The 27,951-nt window shown below is 35.8% G+C and overlaps 2 protein-coding genes across 6 annotated transcripts; one reads left to right on the forward strand and one right to left on the reverse strand.

The window, feature by feature from the left end:
* Nucleotides 1-1,748: 1,748 nt before the first annotated feature.
* LOC110649503 (oxygen-dependent coproporphyrinogen-III oxidase, chloroplastic) lies at nt 1,749-22,896 on the reverse strand. 2 transcript variants are annotated; one of them, XM_021804089.2, is made up of 8 exons: nt 22,125-22,896; nt 21,970-22,045; nt 21,562-21,656; nt 4,425-4,508; nt 2,507-2,594; nt 2,302-2,426; nt 2,094-2,192; nt 1,749-1,992 (listed from the first exon to the last, which is right to left on the reverse strand). In XM_021804089.2, exons 1-8 carry the CDS (start codon nt 22,692-22,694, stop codon nt 1,924-1,926), a joined length of 1,206 nt encoding a protein of 401 aa, XP_021659781.2. In that variant the 5' UTR covers nt 22,695-22,896; the 3' UTR covers nt 1,749-1,923. The 2 variants fall into 2 exon arrangements, with proteins under 2 accessions (XP_021659781.2, XP_021659783.2); XM_021804091.2 differs by lacking the exon at nt 4,425-4,508 and having other exon boundaries at nt 22,125-22,875.
* A 123-nt stretch (nt 22,897-23,019) lies between these two features.
* Nucleotides 23,020-26,704, forward strand: LOC110649504 (jasmonate-induced oxygenase 4). 4 transcript variants are annotated; one of them, XM_021804095.2, is made up of 5 exons: nt 23,020-23,173; nt 23,908-23,960; nt 24,467-24,984; nt 25,148-25,469; nt 26,324-26,704. In XM_021804095.2, the coding sequence occupies exons 3-5, from the start codon at nt 24,488-24,490 to the stop codon at nt 26,570-26,572; spliced, it is 1,068 nt and encodes a 355-aa protein (XP_021659787.2). In that variant the 5' UTR covers nt 23,020-23,173; nt 23,908-23,960; nt 24,467-24,487; the 3' UTR covers nt 26,573-26,704. The 4 variants fall into 4 exon arrangements, with proteins under 4 accessions (XP_021659787.2, XP_021659785.2, XP_021659786.2 ...); XM_021804093.2 differs by having other exon boundaries at nt 23,908-23,956; nt 24,029-24,984; XM_021804094.2 differs by having other exon boundaries at nt 23,908-23,956.
* The last annotated feature ends 1,247 nt before the right edge of the window (nt 26,705-27,951 follow it).

The raw sequence follows: 27,951 nt of genomic DNA on the forward strand, positions 1-27,951 counted from the left end.
TTAAAATTGAGCAAGATTTTTTTTTTTCTTTTTCTGGTTTTAACTGGAGAGAGAGAAGAGATGGTGAAGAATAAGAAGCTCCAAAGCTTCTACTCCAACTTTAAAGAGAAATGACAATCTGAGGTCTCTGATGGAGGAGATGATGGTAAGGTTGTCAATAATTCAACGTCCATTCATGATCACGTGATCATGTTACTTGTGTTCGGTTCTTTCTAAATTGATTTTTATCAATTTTGGTTTCAAATTTTCATTTTAAATAGTTTAAGGGGTGAATTAAAAAAAAAATTTTAAACGTAATTTAATTATTGAACAATAGTATAGAGAATAAAATAAACCTTTGACCTATAATAAAAAAATATTGAAATAGACCCATTTTCTTGCAGTGAAAGGATAGGGCTCTGAGGTTGTCATCAGTTACTAAATACAAATAACTTATTCATCGTTTGTTTTGTCGGAATTGGCTTAGGACAACTTATTATGGTTTCAATATTATTACACCCTCCGAGAACTAATACAAGATGTAGCCACAACGTCCACATCACAACCACAACTGTCCGGCCGTTGTTGAATTGTGTTGCTATGGACTTATTTTCGTGCAAGCCTGTTTCTCGTCATGCCTATTGCCTAATTGGCAAAGTTACTTTGATAGGATTTTTTTAAAATAATTTTTATTTTTTTAAGTATAATTAATTTTAATGGGACTTTGTTTCCTTAGAAAATATACATTAAATCTATTATTCGTGCACTATGACTTTAAGATCAAATGAGTGTGAGAACTTGTATTGATTACTTAGGAATTTGAGTACAAAGTTGAAAGTAATTAAAAGCAAGATTTAGAAAATTAAATGATAAATAAAATAAAATTAAATAGACTGCTAGAGTTTATTGAGTTGATTAATTTTATTGTTGGTTTGGTTAACCCCTTTCCTTTTACATAGCTATGAATATTTATAGTAGCACTTAATTTCCCTGGAGAATTCTGGAATCATCTCACGTTGCACATTTTGTCAGCAAATGCTATCCATTACACATTTTGTCAGTAAATGCTGTCCATTATTTTGTTAAACGGCTGATAACTTCCCCGGCTGCAACTTCCATCACGATCAGATTACTTATTGTAATTTTTTGTTAGTGTATTAAATTTCTTTAAAAATTATCCACTAACCACTAGAAATAATTAAATTATATTTATTTCAAACATCATAATTAAATTAATAAAATTAATTTTTATAAAAAAGTAATTTAATTAATTATAAACTTATAATAAAATTAACAAACTGATTTAAATATTTTTAATATAAATAAATTCCAATGCAAAATTTCATGACTTTAGTATCTATTAATCATTTTGAAAAGATATTTGTTCAATTATCTTTGAGTTAGACAACTTGTCCGGAAAACTGCTCAACTTGATCCAAATCTGAACATTCTAAGCTTGGATAAGTAATTATCTAGTTATTTAGGGTTTATACCTACCATTTGGCCCAATAATTTTTTCCAATTGGATAGAACTAGAATAACTACTACTCGATCATTTGATCAGACCTGAGCCTAAATGTGAGCGGTCACCTCAACCGACCCTGCCTAGCCATGCTTAATAGTTATGTCTTCAAGCCGTTAATCATTGAGATAGAAACCTCACTCGCATGTAACTAATCCAACATGCGGCAGAGCAAAATGAATTCACTTATTCGCCAGATTTTTTTTCGTGATCATTACAAACGATAAGGATCAAAGTAAATAGCATGTTTTGAAACCAAAATCATTTTACCTTTCATGATTAGTAAATGGCAGCTTTTATGCTAGGCTTCTTATTTCAGCTACAAAAACATCTGCTAAATAAAATATAATATAGATAGAAGCAAAGCAGGAAAAAATGAGGAGAAATAATAAGTCTAAACATCATGCTTATTCGGAGGAAAATTAGATCCATTCTTTTGGATTGACACACGCATCCAATAACTTCCACTCTTCACTTCCCTGTTCAGGTTTCTGCAAGCCAAACAATAAACCAACTTATCACCGTCAGCTCATAAATTTCCACTCAATTTTTAAAGATGGCATTCTCATGCAGAATGTTCTTGGAAACTTACATGGTCATATTCCCACCGTGCAGTTAGTGGTAGAGAGACAAGAATACTTTCAATTCGACCCCCCGTCTTCAGCCCAAATGTTGTACCCCGATCATAAACCTTTGATAGAAAAAAAAAAAAAATTCAGCCAAAATGGCACTCAAGGCCTGACCTTCAAAAAAGTTATATAATTTGAATAAAAAAAGAGATCTTCAAATTTAGCTGATACCAAGTTAAATTCTACATAGCGCCCCCTTCGTAACTGTTGCCATGCTTTATGGTGATCAGTGAATGGCATATCCTTTCTTTTTTCTATAATGGGAATGTATGCAGGTACCACAGAATTCGCACACTCTGCAATTTAACAAAATGTTTGCACATGGAGATATTTGAACCCCAAGAGAAAAAAAAGAATATCATAATAAATTAATTACCAGTGGCAAAGGAAAGAAGCATATCTTGATCATAGTCATTTAGATCATCAAAAAATATTCCCCCAAGTCCTCGCCTCTCACCTCGATGCTGCATATAGTACAGGCAAACTAAAATCCAATTAAAGAAGGTCAATTTTAAAGCAAATTTCAAGTTATTGGAAAAATACTGAAGCAGGTAAAAAGTTATCTAGTAAAATTTTAAAAGATACAATAACTCAAATCAACCATGGATAGTATCGGATGCAAAAATTCGATTTAGAAGTTCAATTAAAATATATAATTTGTAAAAAATAATAAATATAAAGTGATGAGATTTTTTTTTTTTAAAAAAATTGACTCGCTAAAAATTAAATGGAATTGCTATTAACTCAAATATATATTGAATGTTTGATATTATGAATTACTAAACTTAATATATATTGATCCTCTAAAAAAAAAAGTTTGTCCAATTTATCTCAAATCTCATTTTTTAAAAATAATCATGAAAAAGAAATTCAATTAAAATTATAGATTAAATAATAAATGACATAGTTCTAACTTATGAAAGAAAAAACTTTTTTTTTTAAAATCTGAGTATGATGAAATTCTAAGAAGGAAGAGATTGCAACAATAGCAATGATATTATGAAAGGAAAACTACTAAAATTTCAAATTGATGAAAAAAAAAAGAGAAGGGAATTGTGTTAGATTTCCTTTGATGATCTTTTCTAATAATTCAAAATTCAAAGAATAAAAGTTGGTAATTGTGGATTTCTTGAAAGAGGAAACTGATAAAATAAAATTGATGAAAAAGAAAAGGCCAAGAGACAATGATGGCTTGGGTTTTTTTCGGTAAAAGTATTTTTATGTCACTGCTGATACCATTCTTTTGATAGAGTAGTAAAGAATTTGGAATTTTTTTTATAAAATTACCAATAAACCCTAAAAACTTTTAAAATACTGTGGGGCTGGTGGCCTATCAAAATCTGGTAGGCAAAAGAAGAAAATTCTGAGCCAGAGGCCCAATGCCCCTTTTGGCCCATGAGTAGGTCCGTCACTGACCACAGAGAAAATTACCATAAATTATACTTACACTATGTTTTGATAGGTGAAAAGGGGGGAAGAAGGAAAATAATTAGAGGAAAATCACTTTGAAAAGACACTTTACTTTGTTTGGATAAGAGAGGGAAAATAAGGGAGGAGAGGAAAATAAGTCTCATTTTCCTCTAGATATTTTCTCTCCAAATAAGTGAGAAAATAAGAAATCAAAAGAAAAAATTAGACTTATACCTGAGAAATTATATATCTACTCTTTATTTTTAGTGTCAACTTTTTCTTTCCCTACAGTAGTTTTTACTCATCCGAACACAAGGAGGGAAAATAAAGAATAAAAAATAAAAAAAATATTTTCCTTCTTTTATTTTCCTTTCTCTCCCAAAATTTTTCCAAACATAGTGTTAGTTAACAAGGGCATCTAAGAAGTAGATCTAGTTGGAGTAATCATTTAGGCTTATGCATTGTTGAAACCAGTCTTTTTGTAGTTACATAGAAATATTAATGGAATTTCTTATAATTTCAACATTTTCTTTTCTAAAACAAAGGGATAGAGAATATGAAGTAATTTTAGACAACAGATTTGTCCATTTAAGTATTTTCATTATTTATGTCTCAGAAATGCATATGTTACATGAGGATCAAATGTGAGAAACATAGAAGCACCAGTAGATCCAAATAGCACCTTCACTGTAATTTTCCAATTTCCCTCAATCCCCCATCAGATCTCCCCCCACCCCCAACCCCACGTAGACACAAAAATAAATAAAAATAAAGAAAGATTGTTAGCAGGAGTAGTTGATATAATAGGGGCATTTCTAAGATAAACTTCAACGATCAGAATTTCAATGCATCCACGCTCCAAAATAGTTTAAAAGGATGCTTACCTTAATATAGAAATAGTCATCACACCACTTTTTGAACCGGGGATAAAAAGTAGGATCAAATTTATCACAGGCTTTTTTTTGAATCTACAATGTAAGATAAAATTAATTTAAGTCAAAAAAAAAAATTCAAAATTGCAGATGCGATAACTCTTCAACTATGCAATAAAATTCCATTCATATAAAAACTGCAGCTAGTAACAAAATATGCGGGTGCAGAAGTGAATAGGTAATGGCAAACCAAAATTGAGAAATTACTTTGAAAGAAAATAAAAAAGAGGGAAAATCTTTTCCTATTTTTTGTCTTTTCTTCCTCCAAAAGAGAAGCATGAAGTATAAAAAATGAAAGAATTAGGTGCTTGTAAGTTAAGGTATTTTTCACATATTCAAAGGTGTTAATACACAATTATATATATATCTCCTATTCTACATGGACTGAAATTCTACTTCTACATTGATTATGAATCCTTTTCTAACAAGGATACCCTAAAAGAGTCAACTTCTAATAGGAAAAGACTTCTATAACACTCCTCCTCAAGATGTTAATCATGCCTAACTTACTACAAATGTAGTCAACCCGAGTTCCACTTAAAGCATTTGCAAACATATCTCCTAATTGCTCTCCAGTTTTAATGTGTTGTATTGAGATAATCCCTTGTTGAAGCTTGTCACGGATAAAATGATAACCAATTTCAATATGCTTGGTACGTTCATAGAACACAGGGTTAGAAGCAATATGGGGAGCAACTTAATTATGACACCATAATTGCACAGGCAGAGAGGTTTTAAGGCCAACCTCATCTAATAATTGAAGTATCCATTATTTTACACATTGATTGTGCCATAGCTCTGTATTCCGATTCAACACTAGATCGAGAGAATACTGCTTCTTACTTTTCTAAGACACAAAATTACCTTCAACAAAGACACAATATCCGGTAGTTGACCTTCTATCAACCTTGAAACTTGCCCAGTCTGCATCTGAAAAACATTCAACATTCAAATGCCCATGATTGCTATATAATAAGCCTCGCCCTGGAACTCCGTTCAAATAACACAATTTGTCTCAAAGCTTCCCAACTAACAACAGTTGGGGAAGACATAAACTGACTTGTCACACTGACTGACAATGCAATATCAGGACGAGTTATTGTAAGATAGTTCAATTTATCTACCAACCTCCTATAATTTTCTGGATCTTCAAATAACTTACCATCCTCTGCTCCAAGTTGCAAATTTGGGATCAATGGTGCATTGCAAGGCTTAGCACCTAATTTCTCAATTTTTGTCGGTAGATTAAGAACATACTTCCGTTGAGACAAAAAGATATCTTCCTTACTTCTCATAACTTCAATACTCAAGAAATACTTGAGTTGGCCCAAGTCTTTTGTTTAAAACTAGGTCTGAAGGCAGTGTTTAAGGGATTAAATACCTACAGAGTTACTCCCAGTGATAACAATATCATTAACATACTATAGAAAACAGAGAAATTGGAAAATTTTCTTTTACAAGTATTCTAATTTATATACAAAGGCTAGGACTAACTAGGAAACTAATAATAACCAATTAATATAATGATTCCTAATTATATTCTAATATACAGCTATTTTACACCAATTAAGGAATTTACACTAATTGAGGGATTCTAACACTCCCCCTCAAGCTAGTTTATGTATGTTGCACATGCCCAACTTGCAAACTAGGGTATGAAACCCCTTACAACTTAATCCCTCAGTGAACACATCAGCCAACTGGTCTTTCGACCCTACGTGAGAGATACTTAAGGAACCATTGACAACTTTTTCTTTTATGAAGTGTTTGTCAATCTCTATATGCTTGGTCCAATCATGCTGAACTGAATTGTGAACTATACTGATGGCAGCTTTGTTATCACAAAACAGGGACAAACCACTAGTTTCCAGCAATTTTAATTCCTCCATCAACTTTCGCAACCACAATAGTTCACAAATACCTTGAGCCATTGCTCTAAACTCAGCCTTTGCACTGGATCTAGCTGTCACATTTTGCTTCTTGCTTCTCCAAGTGACTAGATTACCACCAACAAAAGTACAGTAACCAGATGTCGATCTCCTATCATCAAGAAATCCACCCCAATTTGCATTTGTAAAGGCCTTAATCTGAAGATGGCCATACTTTGAGAAAAAAAGTCCTTTCCCAGGTGCAGATTTTAAGTATCGCAAGATGCGGAAAATAGCATCCAAATGAGGTTCACAAGGATCATGCATATACTGACTCACTAGACCCACTGCATATGCTATATCTGGTCTGGTATGTGAAAGGTAAATCAGTCTGCCAACTAATCTCTGATATCTCCCAATATCCACGGATTCCCCAACTCCAGCTTGCAATTTGTGATTTACCTCAATGGGAGACTCTGCTGGTTTACAACCTAGCATTCCTGTTGTTAATAGTATGCCCTAGAGCATATTATTTAGTGTGTATCTTGTACATGTTTTATTAATAAAAAGCATTTTTACTTTTCCATTTACATAATATATTTATGTGTAATAGAAAAGGTCCATTGATATTTTGTTAGAAATTCTATTCTTAAGTTGTTAAGAATATGAGTGACAGTATTTCTAGCACAAAGTATCATAAATTGGTTCACAATCAAGGGTACTTCATAATAAGGACATGACTTATCCAGAAAGATTGTAATCATGTTTGTTCCCAAGTTATTTATATGAGATGTAAATAAGATAGAATGGTGAGTCTCATGCCATATAACAAACATGATAGACACTTATGCATGATAAGTAGGCCGAACCAGTGATATTTATGACAAGCACATGGAGTTTACTCTTGTCAATGCATTATCATAAATTATATCAGTGCATATAATCTTTAGACCTGAGATAGCACAGTTATCTTGTATATAGGTGATTTGAGTTTGATACTGCTTTCATACTTGTACTATGTATGGGTATATGGGCATGTGTTGGCTCCTACCAGTTATATATAAAGATAGGTGTTGATCAAGATGGAATTTGTTACTCTAAGTAAATAGGGATAAAATCCTATATTCATTTAATTGTTCTTGATTTTTCAAGTTCCTGACTAGGACAGATAGATTTAATCAGAAAAGAGTTTCTGATGAGAAAATCTTTTTAATCAAGAACTGGAATTAAAAGAGAACATAATATTTATAGCAAATAGGGTTTGACATAAACCATGACTCCAACTTGAATTGGGATTTTGTAACAGAGAGATTCTAGTGCATGTTAACATATGATCATAGGTTCATTTAAGGTAAACCTTATTACTGATTGGGTGGCTTTGGCATGCTATGCTAGGTGTTAGCCATAGTCTATGATCTGCCTAAAATGATTTAGAGAAATCATTTATGGTAAGAAAGAGTTCTGATGATATAAAGAGTTGATATCATATCTCATTGCCAATTAGTGATGAGCCTAGTGAGTCACATACATACACAAGTAATCACCAAGTTAAATGTGATTTAATTAATTAGTTAAAGAGTTTAATTGATTAATTAAATAGGTTTGGTTTGCAATTAGATTGCAAAGTCTCTAATATGACTTGAAACCAAATCTAGATCATTGGATGTATAGTATAAGTTAAATTTATATTTAAATTATTTAAATATGAACTTAATTATGAAAAATTAATTAATAGAGATTAATTAATTAATTTATATTTAATATAAATTGATTAGAAGAAGAGAAATAATTATTTTGGGTTGAGAACTCAAAATTACAACACAAGGGTAATTTGGTCATTTTACAGGGTGACATGTGGCACCATGAGATGGTGACATGTGGCACCATGAGATGGTAACACATGGCACCATCAGATTCTCTCCAGTCCTGAGATTTCCTTTTTGCATGAAACATTCATACGGGTCCTTCGTACAGAGAGTACTCAATCTTCACAGCCTGCCAGTAGTGCTCTTATTAGCCGTAATCCAAATGGACAACAGAGTAATAGAAGAGGAAGTAGAGGAGGAATTACAGGCAACAGAAGTAATCAGCGTAATGGAGAGGCTAGTTCTAATCAGAACTCAAGAGTAGTCATTTGTTATTATTGCCATGAGTCTGGCCATACAAAATATAATTGTCCGCAACTTCAGAGGAAAAATCAGCGATCACAGATGGCAAATATGGCAACAGAGAATTCTACAGTATCTTCCTCTGAGAAAACTATTTTGGTATCTGCAGAGGATTTTGCACAATTTTCCCAGTATCAGGCATCTCTAAAGCCTACCAGTTCCCCTGTCACTGCGATCGCTGAGTCAGGTAAATCCACTACATGCCTTGTGTCTTCTTCATCCAAATGGCTTATTGATTCTGGTGCGACAGATCATATGACAGGTAATTCTAGTCTTCTATCTGCTTTTCAGTCTAATCTCACTTCCTCTACTGTTATTTTAGCTGATGGTTCTACTTCTTGTGTCATGGGTTACAATCGCGAACCCGACCCGTCAATTTCTTTGTCTTCTGTTTTGTGTCTACCAAAATTCTCTTTTAATCTACTTTCTGTTAGTAAACTTACTCGTACCTTAAATTGTTCTGTTTCCTTTTTTCCTGACCAGTGTTTGTTTCAGGATCTTACGACGAAGCAGATTATTGGTAGAGGACGCGAGTCAAGTGGTCACTACATTTTGGAAAATCATGTACCGCGGTCGCTTGTTTGCTTTAGTACCTTAACACCACTTGAAGCTCATTGTAGATCGGGTCATCCTTCTTTGTCTACCATGAAGAAGCTGTATCCTCAATTTCAGTCTTTATCAGTACTAGAATGTGAGTCGTGTCAGTTTGCAAAACATCATCGTTTGCTTTCTGTGTCTAGAGTCAATAAACGGGCTTCATCCCCTTTCGAGTTAGTTCATTCTGATGTTTGGGATCCTTGTTCTGTTACATCTAAAACTGGATTTCGTTATTTTGTTACTTTTGTTGATGATTACTCTCGTGTTACCTGATTATATTTAATGAAGCATCGTTCTGAGTTGTTTTCTATCTTTTGTGCCTTTTATAATGAAATCAAAACTCAATTTAATATTTCTGTGCGCATATTAAGAAGTGACAATGCCAAAGAATACTTTTCAGCACAATTTCAGCCTTATATGACACAAAATAACATTCTTCATCAGTCTTCCTGTGTGGATACCTCATCCCAAAATGGCGTGGCCGAAAGAAAAAATCGTCATCTTCTTGAGGTAACTCGTGCTCTTCTTTTTCAGATGAAAGTACCTAAACACTTTTGGGCGGATGCAGTTTCCACGGCATGTTTTTTTATCAATCGTATACCGTCTTCTGTCCTTAATGGGGATATTCCTTATACTACTTTGTTTCCTACAAAATCTTTGTTCCCTATTGAACCCCGTATTTTTGGTTGTACCTGTTTTGTGCGTGATGTTCATCCACAGGTTACTAAATTAGATCCAAAATCTCTCAAATGTGTCTTCCTTGGGTACTCTCGGCTCCAAAAAGGGTACTGTTGTTTTTCTCCTACTCTTAATCGTTATCTTGTTTCTGCAGATGTCACATTTTTTGAGTCCACTCCATTTTTTCCTCCATCATCTGTGTATGAGAGTCAAGGGGAGGAGGATCATCTCTTAATATATACTGTCCAACCAATGTCTAGTCCTCTCCCACAGCCTGTTCCTTCTGTCTCTAGACCTACTCAACCTCCCATTGTTCATGTTTATTCCAGGAGATTGGAGATTCCTGACTCAGATCCTCCACCAGCTACTTCATTGGGAGATCCTGTACCTCATACTGACCATGATTTCTTATCTAGACTTACCCATTGCTCTTCGTAAAGGTAAACGTTCATGTACTTACCCTATCTCTTCTTTTGTTTCTTATAATCAATTGTCTTCTTGTTCTCGGTGTTTTGTTACTTCTTTAGACTCTGTTCCTATCCCTAATACTATTGATGAGGCATTGTCTCATCCTGGCTGGTGTGATGCTATGAAAGAGGAAATGGAGGCTTTAGATGCTAATGGTACATGGGAACTATTACCTTTGCTCACTGGTAAGAAAGCTATTGGTTGCAAATGGGTATTCTGATGAGTAAATCCTGATGGTTCTGTGGCTAGGTTAAAAGTACGCCTTGTAGCAAAAGGATATGCTCAGACATATGGGGTTGATTACTCTGATACTTTTTCTCCTGTAGCTAAACTTACTTCTATTCGTTTATTTATCTCTTTAGCAGCTACATATGATTGGCCCCTGCATCAATTGGATATCAAGAATGCTTTCCTTCATGGTGATCTTCAGGAGGTGTATATGGAGCAACCACCTGGGTTTGTTGCTCAGGGGGAGTTGGGTAAAGTTTGTAGGCTTCGGAAGTCTCTTTATGGCTTGAAACAAAGTCCTAGGGCATGATTTGGGAGATTCAGTGAAGCAGTACAGAAATTTGGTATGCAAAAGAGTAAGTGTGATCACTCAGTATTTTATAGGCAATCTGAGGCTGGTCTAATTCTCTTGGTAGTCTATGTGGATGACATTATCATCACTGGGACTCTGCAGGTATTTCATCTCTTAAAACCTTCCTCCAAACTCAGTTTCAGACCAAAGACTTGGGATTGTTAAAGTGTTTCTCGGGTATCGAAGTTATGAGAAGTAAGAAGGGTATTTTCTTGTCTTAAAGAAAATATGTCCTCGATCTATTGATAGAGACAGGAAAATTAGATGCTAAGCCTTGTAGCGCACCAATGACTCCAACTTTACAACTGTTAGCAAGGGATAGTGAGTTGTTTGAAGATCCAGAGAGATACAGGAGATTGGTAGGAAAATTGAACTACCTTACAGTCACTCGTCCTGACATTGCTTATGCCGTTAGTGTGATAAGTCAGTTTATGTCTTCCCCAACTGTTGCTCATTGGAAAGCCTTGGAACAAATCTTGTGTTATCTGAAGAGCGCTCCAGGAAGAAGTTTGCTATATGGTAATCATGGGCATTTGAATGTTGAATGTTTTTCAGATGCTGACTGGGCTGGATCTAAGGTTGACAGGAGGTCAACTACTGGATATTGCATTTTTATTAGAGGAAATTTGGTGTCTTGGAGAAGCAAGAAGCAGAGTGTAGTTTCTCGATCTAGTGCTGAACCCGAATACAGAGCCATGGCACAATCAGTATGTGAGGTAATGTGGATACTTCAATTACTAGATGAGACAGGTTTTAAGACCTTCCTGCCTGCGAAATTGTGGTGTAATAATCAAGCTGCTCTTCATATTGCTTCTAATCCGGTGTTTTATGAGCAGACCAAACATATTGAGATTGATTGTCACTTTATTCGTGAAAAGATTCAACAACAGATCATTTCAACAGGACATATCAAAACTGGAGAGCAGTTAAGATTGACTACATTTGTAACAAGTTGGGCATGATTAACATCTATGCTCCAACTTGAGGGGGAGTGTTATGGAAAGTCAATCACTATATTATTTCTCTGTATATTCTGTATTCTGTATTCTGTATTCCTATTTAGGATTTCTTATCTAGGATTTCTTCCTAATTAGTAGAACACAATTATAGGAATCAATTGTATATATATACCCATGTACAGATCAATTGAAATCAATGAGAATCATCTCTTTCTACAATAAGCTTGCCATTTGTTTTTCAATCATGTAAGATGATCAAAGTCAAGATTAAATCTAGGTTTGACACTTGACACAATGTGATTGGTTCAAATTAAACTAAGAGCCAATCAGAAGATGACATGTGGTAAGAGTTTTAAGTGATGACCTAATTATATAATGTGATGTTATGAAAGAATGAAAAACCAATATGCTATTCTCTCATATGTGCCGCCACCTTTGAGCCTCTCTTCCTCTCTTCTTCTTCATCTCTCATCAATTCAAAGAGAATTGCCAATATTCTCTTAAATTAAAATTGCTAGAAATCGTTTCTAGTGTCCTGTATACATCTACAACCTCTCTAAAGGCAAATACCTATTTCCTAATTGGTTGGCAAGGCTTTAGAAGCTGTTCAAGGGGCTGCCATTGTTGATCTAGGTGTGGACAAGCTAGAGGGACAACATCTGGGGTCCTAGGTGCTTCACAAAGGTACCAACACAACTACAGTGCATCAAAAGATTAGTGCACATGTTCTTGATTTAATCTAGGGTTCTAATGAATTAATCTGTTAGTTCTAAAATCTTAAATAGCAAACATAAATTCAAACACATATTAAAAGAGTTTTAATATGCAATTGAACATTGAAATCAATAGGTAAAAATTGAATCTTGCATAATGCATGAGACCCTTGAAGAAAATTTTTGAATTCAATGTTCTAATTTAATAATTTTCATACTTTCGCTCCTTCACCTGTTTCCTCCAACAGATCTAGTATGTACTTCCTTTAAGAAATAAAGATTCCTTTATCTGATCTGGCAACCTCTATTCCAAGAAAGTACTTTAGCCTTCCCAAATCTTTGATTTCAAACTCCTGTGCTAGTTGTTCCTTTAGATAAATCATTTCTTCCCCATCATCACCAGTTACCACAATATCATCCATATAGACAATAAACAGAGTGATCTTACCCCTATAGTGTTTTATAAATAAGGCGTGATCAGCATTGCTTTGGCAGCATCTAAAAGATACCATAGCTTTACTAAACTTGTCAAACCATGTCCTAGATGACTGTTTTAAACTATACAGTGCTTTCTTCAATCTGTAAACTTTTCCTTTGGTCTTCCCATTCTCAAATCCTGGAGGGATTTTCATATACACTTTTTCTTCCAAATCACCATGTAAAAAGACATTTTTTACATCAAACTGTTGCAAATCGCACTCAAGATTTACTGCACATGATAGTAAAATTCTGATGGCATTCATTTTAGCAACAGGAGTAAACGTTTCCTGTTGATCTACCCTATAAGTCTGTGTGAAGCCTTTTACTATCAGCCTAATCTTATACCTTTCAATTGAACCATCTGCTCTATGTTTCACCGTGAACAACTACTTGCATTCAACTGATTTTTTCCCCAGTGGAAGAGTAACAAGTTCCCATGTCTCATTCTTTGCTAGAGCTTTCATCTCCTCCATCATGGCTGCCTTCCATTTTGAATCAAGACATGCTTTCTTCCAATCCTATGGAATAGAAACAGAGGAAACAGACGATAGAAAGGCTCTATAGGATGGAGACAAAGAATCATAGGAAATGAAGTTAGAAATGGGATGTTTAGTACAGGTTCTAATACCTTTTCTGAAAGAATATCAAGATCATTATTAGAACAAGGAAAAGTAGACTGAGAATTAAAATTACTCTTTAGGAACCAAAGGAGACTCATCAGTTATTAAAGGCTCAAGGCGCACTAAGGTGCCAAGGAGTTATAGAGCCTAGGCGCAAGGCGCAAGGCTCAGGCGCATGCCAGAGCGAGGTGAGGAGCAAAAGTAAAAAATTTAAAAAGTTCATAAAAATCAAATAAATGTGATGCTTTTCTTTTTTTTCCTTTGGCATATATCTTGAATTGGGTTTACTGGTTTAAGTTTAAGTGGTTGTCCTTTTTGCCAATGAAAGTGCTTGCTAAAGATAGAAATAAAGAAAGCATGCCTTTCTAGAATCTTATGCCTGGAACAAAGGCGCACACCTAGGCGCATAAGACGCTAGGGTTCGAGCCTGGTGAGCCTTGAGCCTAAGGCGTGCCTTTAATAACTATACTCATCACATACCTCAGGATGTTCAGAAATTGAATCCTAAGATTCCGGTTGATCAGCAGTCTCCTGCTTGATGGCTATATCTGTCTTGTTTTGCCGAATATAGATTCTCAAATCTGGTCCATTCAGTCTCCCTCGAGATTTAAGTGACTCTCCATGAGTATCATTATTAGGTATAGGCTTTAAACCCAGATTTTCCCTTTGAAGTTGAAACTTGTGAGAGCACAAAGACGAAGGGAAAGGGAAAGACACCTTTTCTTCCTTCCTATGCTCTCCCTGAAGAGGTGGGTAGAAATAAGATTCAGATTCCCTCAAGATAACATCCATGCTCACAAAATATTTCCGTGTAGGAGGATGGTAACACTTATACCCCTTCTGAGTACTGGAATAACCAACAAAGACACACTTGAAGGCTCGAGGTTCTAACTTCCCCCTATTAGGCTGATGAACAAAGCAAACACAACCAAAGATCTTTGGAAGAACATTATATGAATTTTTACCCTGCAAAACCTCTAAAGGACTCTTAAACTCCAAAGTCCGGAGTGGCATCTTATTAATAAGATATGCAACAGAAAGAATTGCATCCCCCCACTAAGGTTTGGGAATATTCATTGTAAACATAAAAGACCTAGCAACCTCAAGCAAATATCTATTTTTTCTCTCAAACACTCCATTTTGAGCACTAGTGTTAATACAACTAGTCTGATGCCAAATTCCGTGTGACTTCAAATATTCCTTAAAAACTCCATTCATATACTCTGTGCCATTATCAGTTCTCAGTATTTTAACATGAGCATCAAACTGAATACTAATCATTTTCTGAAACTGCTGAAAACATGAAAATACTTCATTTTTCCCTTTCATCAGATATACCCAAGTTAACCTACTGCAATAATCAATAAAGGTCACAAACCATCTATAACCTGAAAAAGACATAGTTTGAGTAGGCCTCCACACATAGGAATGGATAGTCATAAAAGGAACTGAAGCTTTATTATTTATTGCAGTATAAGATTGTCTAGCATGTTTGGCAAACTCACAAGCATCACATACTAACAATTCAGTTTTGCATTGCTTAAACAAAATGTCCAAGTCTCCTATGCCACTGAATAATTTTTTCCTTAGCATCCATAGACTGTCCCAACATGACCTGATCAACACAATCATTCAATAGATATAGCCCATTTTGCAGTCTACCACTGCCAATCGTTCTCCCTGTTATCAACTCCTGAAACACACAGTGAGTGGGAAAAAATTCAATTTTGCAGTAGAGAGCTTTCGTGATAGAACTGACAGACAAAAGATTAATAGGAAAGCTAGACACATGTATGACAGAACTAAGACTTATAGTAGGAATTCATTTAACAGAACCTATTCCAAAAACATTATATAAGTATCCATCTGCAATGCGGACTTTTTCTTTGCTTGAACATGGAGAATAGGATATAAATTTATTCGAAGAGCCTATCATATGTTTGTTTGCTCCAGAATCTATAACCCAAAATGAATTATTATGTTTGGCAAGAAAAGCATTATCTAAGTTGACGAAGCTAGAAGAGGCAACTGTAGTGGATTATGATTCAAGCTGTGATTCAAGCTGTGATTCAAGCTGTGATAGGAATCGTCTCAGAGTTTGCACCTCTTCATTGGAAAACATTCGCAGTATCTTCAGAAACACTCACAGCTTCAAATACATTGCTTGTGATCTAGTAGGGCCCATCCTTTTTCCTCCACACCCTTTAGTTGGGCAGTCGTGCAACTTTCAATATTGTTCTTTGGTGTTCCGAAATTTCCCACAGTAGTCACAATGCAAGTGATCCTTATCTAATGGACCATATGACTGTTCTCGTAAGGAGTTAGCAGCCAGTCCAGCCTTATCAACAGCTGTAGAATTGATCATGACACTCCTTCTACTCTCCTCCTTTGAACATAAGAGTATGTCTGCCTTAAGGTGGGCAAAGGATCCTTACCAAGCACTTGGATCCGAATCTAATCATAATCCACATTTAGCCCAGCAAAAAAATCATATATGCGCTCCTTCTCAATCAATTTCTAGAACTTAACGGCATCAACGGACATGAAGCCTGAAAGTCCTAATAGAAATCAAACTCTTGCCATAGACCACTCAGTTCCGCATAATACTGAGCAACAATCAACTCACCTTGTTTCATTCCATGAACTTTGTTTCTAAGCTCATAAACTTGTGCATCATTCCCAACTTAAGAATAAGTCTGAGAAACAACACTCCAAATGGTAGCAGCACTGTCCAACAGTAAATACCCACGAGCTATATGAGGTTGCATAGAATTGATGAACCATGACATAACAAGAGAGTTCTCCAACTCCCACTAGCTGTAAGTAGAACTAGTACTTTCTAGCTTTTTTCTATCTCTAGTGATATATCTCTACAATCCTCTAGCCTGAATGAACAATAGACAAGATCTAGACCATGCCAAATAATTAGTTCCATCCAACTTTACACGACTAATTTGTAAAGAGGAATTATCACAAAAAAAATCCAGCCTGTGTTTCAAAGGCTTTTTTCTTTTCATCAATCATTTTTCAATTAAAGAAATAGGTACTAAGACAGAAAGCAAGAAACTGGGCAACGGAAGATACCAAAAAAAAATAAATAAATAAATGTGCAAACCAGGTGTGAAAACACATTGGTTAGAGGCGCATCGGACAGGGAAGGTCATCAACAAGAGGCGCGGTAGGAGAAATCACCGAAAAAAAAGGGTGCACACGCAGACGCGCGAAGAATGACGCAAGACTTCTGGAGAAGCGTGAGCTCACGCACTTCACCGTACGGCGGCGGGGACTCCGGGCGTAGGCCGATCGGCTGGTGTCCTTCCTCCTCAAGTGGGTGGTGACAGTCACCTCCCTTCCTAGAACGACGTATAAGCTTGACTAAAAAAAAAAATTATCCAGAACTACACTATTCACGCCAATAAATTTTGGCACTGCTCTGATACCATGTAGAAAAGAAATTTTAAAAATTTTCTTTTATATTTCTTCATACCAAAATGATTTACAAGCATTCTAATTTATATACAAAGCTAGGACTAACTAAAAAACTAATAATAGCCAATAAATATAATGATTCCTAATTATATTCTAATTTAGAGCTAATTTACACTGATTAAGGGATTCACACTAATTGAGGGATTCTAGCATATGCACTAGCAGTAAAATTAGGCCCGCATTAGTCTGCCTATAAAATACCGAATGATTGCACTGACTCTTTTGTATACCAAAATCCTGTACTACTTCACTAAATCTCTCAAACCAAGCCCGAGGACTTTGTTTTAAGCCATAAAGAGACTTTCGAAATCTGTAAATTTTACCCCATTCACCCTGAGCAACAAATCCTTATAGTTGCTTCATATATACCTCCTCCTAAAGATCACCGTGAAGAAAGGCATTCTTTATGCCTAATTGGTGTAAAAGCCAATCATATGTAGCTGCTAGAAAGATAAACAACTGAACTAAAGCTAGTTTAGCTACAAGAGAACAAAGTATCAGAGTAATCCACCCAATATGTTTGAGCATATTCCTTGGCTACAAGACGTGCTTCTAATCTGGCTATAGAACCATCAGGATTCGTCTTCATCAAAAAAACCCATTTGCAACCAATAGCTTTTTTACCAGTGGGCAAAGGTACCAGTTTCCATGTACCATTTGTATCTAAGGCCTCCATTTTCTCTTTCATAGTGACACACCAACTAGGATGAGATAATACCTCAATGACTGTTTAAGAGATTTTTATATAGTCTAAAGAGATAACAAAACGTCGAGAAGGAGAAGATAAATGATTATAAGAAACAAAAGAGGAAATAAAGTAAGTACATGCACGTTTACTTTTGCGAAGAGCAATAGAAAGATCTAAAGTAGGATCATGATCAGTGGTAGTAACCGGATCTTCCAATGAAGAAGATGGTGGAGGATCCAAGTTTGGAGTCTCCAATCTCCTTGAATAAACATGAACAACATGACGTCTGACTGAGACTGGGACAGGGACAGAAGGAGGAGGAGAAGGAGAAGAATTTTGTTTAACAGTGCAACTAAGAGAACATCATCCTCCCCCTGATTCTCATACATAGATGTTTGAAGAAATAATGAAGTAGACTCAAAAACTGTAACATAAGTAAAAACAATATAACGATTAAGAGTTAGAAAAAAGCACCTGTATCTTTTTTGGAGCCGCGAATATCCAAGAAAAACACATTTGAGAGACTTTGGATCTAATTTAGAAACCTGTGGATGAACATCTCATACAAAACAAGTACAACCAAAAATCCAGAGTTCAACAGGAAAAAATGATTTAGATGGAAACAAAATAGTATAAGAAATGTCCCCATCAAGGACAAAAGATAGCATGCGATTAATCAGAAAAGATGCTATAGAAACTGCATCGACCCAAAAATATTTAGGTACCTTCATTTGGAAAAGAAGTGCTCTAGCTATCTCAAGAAGATGCCGATTTTTTCTTTCGGCAATACCATTTTGAGATGGTGTATCAACACAGGATGACTGGTGAAGAATTCCATTTTGAGTCATATAGGTCTGAAAGTGCTCAGAAATATACTCTTTAGTATTATCACTTCTTAACATACATACAGAAGTATTAAACTAAGTTTTAATTTCAACACAAAAAGCATTAAAGATAAAAAAAATAATTCAAAACGATTCTTCATTAAATATAACTATGTAACACGAGAGTAATCATTTATAAAAGTAACAAAATATCTAAATCCAATTTTAGAAGTAATACAACAAGAACCCCAAATATCAAAATGAACTAATTTAAAAGGGGATGAAGCCCATTTATTGACTCTAGGCACAGAAGGTAAACGATGACACTTAGCAAACTGACAAGACTCATATTCTAATATCGACATAGTTATTAAAGGCTCAAGGTACACTAAAGCCCCAAGGAGTCCTGAAGCCTAGGCGCAAGCGCAAGCCTGAGCGAGGCGAGGTGAGGCGCAAAAGTAAAAAATTAAAAAAATTCATAAAAGTCAAATAAATGTGATGCTTTTCTTTTTTTTCCTTTGGCATGTATCTTGAATAGGGTTTGCTGGTTTGAGTTTAAGTGATAATCCTTTTTGTCAATGAAAGTGCTCGTTAAAGATGGAAATAAAAAAGGCATGCCTTTCTAGAACCTTGTGCCTGGAACAAAGGCGCACACCTAGGCGCATAAGGCGCTAGAGTTCGAGCCTGGTGAGCCTTGAGCTTGAGGCGTGCCTTTAATAACTATGACTACCGACAAAGATTGAAATTGAAGACATAATTTTTTCAAGATAGATAAGAAAGGATGACCCAATCTACAATGAACTTCAAGAGGAGTTAAGATACTAGAGCAAACAAGAGATCGCGATTCACGTTTATCAAGGATGTAGAGACCACCTGACTCGTGCCCTTCACTAATAATCTTCTTCATTGTAAGATCCTAAAACAAACAATGATAATGGAAAAAGGAAATAAAACAATTTAAGTTTCAAGTAAGTTTACTAACAGAGAGTAAATTAAAAAAGAAGTTAGGTAGACATAAGACAGATGACAAATATATGGATTATATTGGATTCATAGTTCCAGAACTCATGATACACAAAGTAGATCCATCAGTTAAAGTGACTGGGTAAGGGGTAGTAAAAGACTAAAAATCAGATAAAAGATCAGAATTACCTGTCTTGTGATCTATAGTACCAGAATCAATGACCCATTTGGATAAGGAGGACACAAGGCACGTAGTGGATTTACCTAACTCAGCGATAGTAGTGATTGAAGAATTAGTAGGCTTTAGAGATGCCTAATATTGGGATAACTGTGCAAATTCTTTTGTAGACACTGAGATTGATTTCTCAGAGGACGAAGACATGTAGAATTTTCTGCTACCATATTTGCCACCTAGGATCGCTGATTTTTCCTCTGAAGTTTCAAACAGTTTCGTTTTGTATGTCCAGGCTCATGACAATAATAACAAATAACTCTTTCCGAGTCCTGATTAGAACTATCCTCCCAATCACGTTGATTATTTCTGTTGTTAGTAACCCCTCATCTATATCCTCCTCTATTTTCCTGTTGTCCACTTGTATTCCGACTAATAAGAGCACCGTTAGTGGGTTGTGAAAAATGAGTGCTTTCTATATGGACACGTGAAAAGGTATCACGGAGAGAGAAAATCTCAGAACCAGAAAGAATATAAGATTTAACAGTCTCATATTTTGAGAGTAAACCAACAAGTAAACTTATAACAGCCATTTGCTATTGTTGAGCTTATTGCACCTTTACATCAGGACTGAATGGTAACAGAACATTAAGTTCTTTATAAATACGTTCAAATTCCATAAAATATGCTGTAAGAGTCTTATCTTGTTTTTTAGGTTGATAAAATACTTTACAAACATCATATATGCGAGAAATATTGCCTTTGCGGAGTATAAAGATTCTAAATGCTCCATCAATTCTTTAAAATACTCATAGTGATTAATAAGACTCATTACCTCACTGTGAATTCAATTCTGAAGCTGTAAGAATAAACGAGCATATTCCCTCAGCCAAGCTTGTCTGGTATCATCATTCGGTAGATCATTTGTAAGATGATCATCATTTGTAAGATGATCATCTTTATCAATACTTTGCAAATAAATCTGAACAGTTTTGTCCCATTCCAAGTAATTCAAGCCATTGAGTTTGTGTTTAGTGATTTTAGTCATAACCAGGACTACATCAGGAATTATAGACTTCGTCTCACCCTCAGCCATTGCACTTTAACTATCCACAGTCCACAAACCAAGAGATTGTCAGATGTTAACAGATACTTATGAAACTGTGACCCGAAAAGGAGGATCTTCAAGCCCCACCAAGATCGAAGCCTCAAAACTTAACACAGCCTATAGGAATGGAATCACTAGGTTGGGGCGATTCCGGGGGAGGAGGTCTAGCTGCTAGATGTTGCGGGAAAATACCACACACGCGGTCACACGCCGGCGCGTGGAATAGGAACCAGAAATAAAAGTTGGCGTGTGGAGGCCACTCACTCCAAGTCCAGTCACCGGACTTTCAGGGAAGGCTGGTCAGCACTTGGGTCACCTTCCGAGGGTGGTTGTGAGATACCATAATAACCCTAGGGGGTTCTCCTAGGTTACAGGGGGTCAAAGGAAAGAACAGGGGAACGGGAACAGGAAAGAATTCTCAGGGAAAGAGGGCTACGAGACCAGGCTCTAATACCATGTAAGTTAAGGTAATTTTCATATATTCAAAGGTGTTAACACACACACACACACAATTATCTCGCATTCGACTTCTACATTGATTATGAATCCTTTTCTAACAAGTATATCATATAAGAGTCAACTTCTAATGGGAAAAGACTTCTATAAGCTCAACTTCCAATACAAATCATACATAAAAAATCATGACATTTACCAAAGAAGCTGAATTTTATATATATGGAAAAGCAGAACAAGCTATCTAATTTGAGAATTTACTGAATGGAAATGCTTCACATCCTCCTCAAAGATGTAAGCAGGAGTCAAATCAGTCCCGCCACCAAACCACCATTGCCTAGGTGCTCCAGGGACGTCTGCATATCATGAAGAGAGAGAGAGAGAGAGAGAGAGAGAGAGAGATAAAGCAATAGTTTTAATAAAAGTTTCTCGCTGGCCACTTCTGGCAGAGAAAAAAAAATGTAAGTTTCTGTTTGATCATATGCTGATGATAGTTTCTCATAAGTGCAAATTGTAAATTGCATATATGTATTGTGGTTTAAGGATTTTTGAATTCTTAGAAAGCCAAGCATTATCCAATTAGTCATGCATATATAACATATCAGCCTGTGAAGATGACAAATGATTTGTTGTAGAGTTTCTTCATGAAGCGTATGATGTTATTAATACCTTTGGGAGCATCGGTCTCGAAATAGCGATAATTAAAATGCAATGTTGGTGAGAATGGGTTCTTTGGATGCAACACCTGCAAAACAATAGAGTTTAATGTGAAATAAAGAATACATAAGAAATGGACAAAATCTTAATTGAGGTGGGGAAGTTACAGAGCTGATCCCAGCAGCAAAAAATGGGATGGGTCCAGGCTTATGATCGGCAGAAGCAGCTTTGGCAGCCCTATAAGCTTCCGGGGGCATGACTCCGTAGACAACCGACACATTGACTCCAGCCTTCTCCCAAACGGCGCCATCTTGCAAGACTCTGCTGATGCCTCCCCCACCTCCTGGTCTGGACCAGACGTCCTCCTTGAACTTACCCGCTTCATCGACTGCCTCAATGGCCTCGCACACACTATCCTGGGCGTCCCTTATCATCTTCTCGAAGCGGGCTCGCACGTCTCCACCTTCAGATTCCCGGAGAAATGTATTCGGCCGCTGGGTCTCCGGCGTTTCCTTCTCGATGGAAACGGTAGCTCGTATCATGAGGGTGGGTTGATTAGAGGGAGTATGGAATTTGAGGCGTGAGGAAAAGGGCAATAAGAGTCGTTTGCAATTATAAGTGGTAGTGAATTTGGCTAGACAGCAAACAGAAGGGGGAGTAGAAGAAGTTACAAAAGAAGGAGAGGAAAGTGGCAAGGGACAGGTGAAAGACGATGAGGCTGTAGGAGGCATTTGCATTTGTAATTGCAATCAATTTCACTGCTTTAAGCTTTCTTCTGACTCAGAGTATTCTTTTATATCAGTGATTCATGTGAAAGACAACGATAACCAGAGACAAGTAGGAGAAGAGGATAATATAACAGGTTGGTCTGGATTTAGGTTTAGGTAACGAAAACAAAAGGTCTGGCACAAGGATAAGGATATGATCCCCTGTTTTTGACCATTACTCATTGACTCTCGCGCCCACTGTATATGTATCGCAGTAAAAGAGCCCCACGGCCCACGGGCTGCAAAACCATTATCTGTTTGATAAAAAAAACAATAAATCTTTATCAAAAAAAAAAAAAAAAAGATTTCTATAACTCGCTGCCATTCCGACCTGTATCTGAGAAAGGCGCGTCTCTTCCCTTTCAAGGGACGACCTCCATATCAACTTAATCAAACGACCTTGATCTCCATCTCTTCTCTTCTCTGTTCTGCCCTACAAAATCATTCAGGTAAGTCAACTTTGATTTCTCACTTTAGATAAAGTTGGAGCTTGGGCAAAAGAGAAGGACCGAATTAATTGTTTGTCTCGATTGCAATTTTCTCTAGTCCTTTTGTAATTCTATTCTCCTTCATGTCACTTAACCCAGACCTTTACATGCTTCTCTTTCATAGTAAAGCTTAATTGAATATGAGCTTCTTTACATGTTAAATCTTGTGAAAATAAAACCAATTTACCCTGTATTTGGTTGAAAGGATGGCTTGTATTTGGTGTTTCAATTGTTTACTTCTCAATTAAGGTGGTGGAATTTGAGTGTCTATCTAATAGGGGTTGACAACATATGCGGTTTCATGAGTATCCAACTCAGAGCATTAGTTTGTAGTTTGTAGCCTCTGATTGGCTATTCTAGTTTTGTTATTTTTCCATTTGATTTCTTTCTAACCCTCTGAAAATGAAAAAGCACATTCATGCTTTATTTCTTCAGTAAATTAGACAAAACTATAGGTTAACAATTCATTCACATTTGGTATTCTAATGGGATTCTTTTTGCGCTTGCATAAAAGGTCCAAAATTCTGCAGCAGAACACACCCCCCGCGGCGCCCCCCCTCCACCCTGCTTTTTCTTAAACAGTTCTTTTGTATACTTAAACTGAGGCAATTTTTTGTGATAGATTATCACATCTATATGTCCATTGTATGCAATATTTTCTAAAGCCCTACTGATGTTGTAAAATTTCATGACAGATTCTGGTCTGCTTTTACTGTCAAATCTGTATCAGTTGGTGAAGAACTGGTAGGTGAATCTCATACTGCTGGAAAGCTTTTTCATTCTACTTCATGACACAACTAACAGTATGTGAATCAGAATTTCCTGCAAAGAGATATTGTTGATTTACACAGAGGCGCCAGAAAAAAGTGGATTGCATCTTCGAATTTTCTATTGGAAGATATCGTCAATTTTCTAAGCAGTGCTCAAACTTTTCGTTTTTCTTACAAAATTTCTTTTGCACAAGATAAGTATCCTTTATATTGATATGAAAGGGAAAAGTGTTTTTGAAAGTGAATTATTTAATTTATTCAAAATTTTACATTAGTAGATAGTTTTCCAATTTCAGACTACAAAAAGCTTTTCTAACTCAACAAACAAAAGCGTTTTCTAACTTAACAAGTAAAAGCGTTTTCCAAAATTTTCTTTTGAGCAGTAATTTTTCAAATGGGAAAGAAAAATGGAGCTTGAAAGTGGAAAACTTTTTTTAAACTTTTTTTTACAAGTAAATGGCTTCTAATGATTTATACTTTTCAGTTTGAGTTTGAATTACAAGGAATGGAGGCAGGGAGAAACACTGTGGTGAGAGTCCAAAGCCTAGTACAAGCAGGCCTAGCAGAGATCCCTTCCCAATATATCCAGCCCCATGAGAATCGACCCATCCATAAGAAAGACAATGGCGCTGGTATTATGAATATTCCAGTGCTTGACTTGTTTGGGTTTGATCCAGAACACAGAGATTCAGTTAGAAAGGCAATTGGTGAGGCTTGCAGGGAATGGGGGGCATTCCAAGTAACCAACCATGGGGTTCCCATCGAATTAATGGACCAGATAAGGAGTGTTGGCTTTTCTTTTTTCAATGATTGCCCCTTTCAAGACAAGCTCAAGTACGCATGTGATCCCACTTCCGCGGCCTCCGAAGGATATGGAAGCAAGATGCTAGTTGACAACTCTAACTGTGGTGTCTTGGACTGGAGGGACTACTTTGACCACCACACTTTACCTCTTTCTCGACGTAATCCTTCTCGTTGGCCTCACTTCCTTCCCAATTACAGGTGTCTTCAGCCTTTTCCTCCTCATAATCTGCTCCTCATCTTTTAATTTTTTTTTTTTCTTATGATCATTTCTCGGTGGCTTTATGTTTACTTTTCTGCTGTTGGCTAAATGAACTTAAGTTGGAGTTGAATTCAAATTACTTAGCCATGTGGTAAATGACAGGGAAGTCGTGGGGAAGCATAGTGATGAAATGAAGGTGCTTGCTCAGAAGTTATTGGGCCTCATCTCAGAAAGTCTGGGGCTACCATCATCTGGCATTGAGAATGCAGTTGGTGAATTCTATCAGAATATTACCATCAGCTATTACCCTCCTTGTCCTCAGCCTGACCTCACACTAGGACTTCAGTCTCATTCTGATATGGGTGCCATCACACTTTTAATTCAAGATCAAGTTGAGGGTCTTCAGGTTTTGAAGGAATCTCAGTGGTTCACTGTGCGCCCTTTATGTGATGCCATTGTTGCCATTCTTTCTGACCAAATTGAGGTATTACTTTTTCAATCCTTATCGTCATCATCTGAATTGTTTTGGTATTATTCGTATGGAATGATTAATGCAGTTATGCCTTCATCTAGTTGGTTGCGAGGAGGGATACTCCCTTTATACTTGAGTGTAGCTTTGGGGTTAACTTTGGAGAGGAGTGTGGGGGTTTCAAAAATGGAAACATTTGAGCTGAAATTAGCTTGGCTGAAAGAGGAATTACTACTGAAAAGGTGGGAGGCTAAGCCGTATAAGATTATTCTATACCATCACTCATCTCTTTCTTCTTTCTTTCTTTCTTTCTTTTTTCGTCTTGCTCATAATCTGCTGCTTCTTTATTTCTTTCTTCTCCTTCTTCTTTTCTTCTTGCTCGTGATCTGCTTTTTTCATTCTTCCCTTCTTTCTTGCTTTCTTCTTCTTCTTCTTCTTCCTCAATTGGGCAATAAGGTTAGTGCAAGAGTAGTCGGAGGCTTCAAGGAGTATTTGTTGGTTCACAGGAGGGAAAGAAATGTGTATAAATTGATCTCTCCTGTCTGTGGATAATATCTCCTTTTAACATTAATTTATGTTGGCCATACATCTGGTTTTGAGAACTTTTGATTGGATGTATGCTTTAAAAGGACCTAGGCAGTATTTACAACTAAAAGGCTTACAGCAAGTCCAAATGGTTATCAAATAAATGCATTCATCATTGTACATGAAGTTCATTACACTGGTAGGCTGGTAGCTATTCAACAATCTTGTCACTTATCATCACCCTTATGTTTTTAGTCATTTTATATGTCTGACTATATTCCATTGAAACAAATGGACGACAACTTTTTTGTATTATCTTGTTAATGCGACGTTGTTGCTTGCAGATTATAAGTAATGGGAAGTACAAGAGTGCTCAACATCGAGCCATAACTAATTCAAGGCGGCCAAGACTCTCCGTTGCGACATTTCATGACCCAGCCAAGAAAATGAAAATATCCCCTGCTTTTCAGCTTGTTAATGAGTCTTCCTCTCCTAGGTACCGTGAGGTTAATTATGAAGACTATGTGTCATCATGGTACTCTAAGGGCCCAGAAGGAAAACGAAACATTGATGCACTTCGTATTAATTTTTAGATCATTGGGCTCAAAAAAATGTGGCCTACATTTGATAAGACACATTAAGAATAATCATGAATGTTTTGATAATCCTATTTGTATTAATGTAATTTTCCTCTTTTTGGTTAATGCAGTTGTCTTTCATGAGTATTTATGCTCTTTAACCTGCAATAAACTTTTGTACAATGGGATCTCCAACATATCCATGTCGGGCTGTTCACATTCTGAATGGGACCAACCCTAATACAAGTCAAACTAACCTTTTGGTTTAAATTAATGGATCAGGTAGCAAAATGGTTGATTTTCTTTAAAAAATCCTTTCCGTCAGTCAGTTAATTTTATCATCTAAGCTCCTTTGTTGACTCTTCGGTTTTGTTTGGATGGAGTAAAAAACGGTTTAGTGAAGTAAGATGTAGTAAAGTATGGTAAGGTAAGATAGTAATTTATTTTATATTTAGGAAAGAGATAAAATAAAGTAAATGAATGTTTAATAACATTGTTTTGTTTGGAGGGAAGGTATTGAAAAGTAAGGTTAAATATGAATGTTACAAATATACTCTTTTTATAAAATAATTAAATTCATTTATTTCCTATCAATTTTTTTTACTTCTATTTTTAATATTTATGTAAATTAAGAACATTAAATTTGAATAAATAATATATCATTTGATTAAAGTAAATAATGTCTAATAAAATAATTTTTAAAGGTTGCATCTAATTTTACTAGTATGAGAGTGTAAGCACTCTTTACAACGGAAAACAACATATAATGTTGGAGGATTGCCAAGGGTAATGCATCTGGCACAATGGGTAAAAAAAACTAACAAAAAATCTCTATCTGTAATCCTACTTTAATTTTCTTATATTTAATAATATCATATTCTTTTATTTATATGCAGGAGGACCTTGTGGGTATGGGAATCTCTACAGTCAGGTTATGGAACAAACACAGCTGAATTGAGTACTGCTCTTTTCAACAATGGCTTGACCTATGGAGTTTGCTTTGGAATTAGATGTGCAAATATGATGTGTACTGGTGCCATTAAGAAAAAAAAGTATGAGCATAAAAAGAAACCATTAAGCACAATTTGATCAGCACATTCATTCAACAATTTTTTTAATAACCACATCCATTCATTAGTATCATGTTTTAAATAATTTTAAATTACCACATCCATATAAATACATCTTGTTTTAATTTAAATAATTTTCTCCCTTTTCCTCCCACAACTATCATGTATATACTTAAGAAAAAAAGGGGGGAAATTGATGGTAAAATCAAAGAAACCAACTATACTAAATCACAAAAGCCAACCTTCAAATGGTAATCAATCACAGATTAAAAAAGGGTCATCACCAAACACCCGAATCATTTCACTTGACAAAAGATATATAAT

Source organism: Hevea brasiliensis, chromosome 18, assembly GCF_030052815.1.
Source record: "Hevea brasiliensis isolate MT/VB/25A 57/8 chromosome 18, ASM3005281v1, whole genome shotgun sequence".
Classification (NCBI taxonomy): domain Eukaryota; kingdom Viridiplantae; phylum Streptophyta; class Magnoliopsida; order Malpighiales; family Euphorbiaceae; genus Hevea; species Hevea brasiliensis.

Coding starts and splice junctions, on each gene's coding strand:
- LOC110649503 (XM_021804089.2), bottom strand. CDS start 22,694: ATGCAAATGCCTCCTACAGCCTCATCGTCTTTCACCTGTCCCTTGCCA. Junction 22,046..22,124: donor TTGCTGCTGGGATCAGCTCT/GTAACTTCCCCA, acceptor ATTGTTTTGCAG/GTGTTGCATCCAAAGAACCC. Junction 1,993..2,093: donor CACGGTGGGAATATGACCAT/GTAAGTTTCCAA, acceptor TTTGGCTTGCAG/AAACCTGAACAGGGAAGTGA.
- LOC110649504 (XM_021804092.2), top strand. CDS start 24,449: ATGATTTATACTTTTCAGTTTGAGTTTGAATTACAAGGAATGGAGGCA. Junction 24,985..25,147: donor CACTTCCTTCCCAATTACAG/GTGTCTTCAGCC, acceptor GGTAAATGACAG/GGAAGTCGTGGGGAAGCATA. Junction 25,470..26,323: donor TTCTTTCTGACCAAATTGAG/GTATTACTTTTT, acceptor TGTTGCTTGCAG/ATTATAAGTAATGGGAAGTA.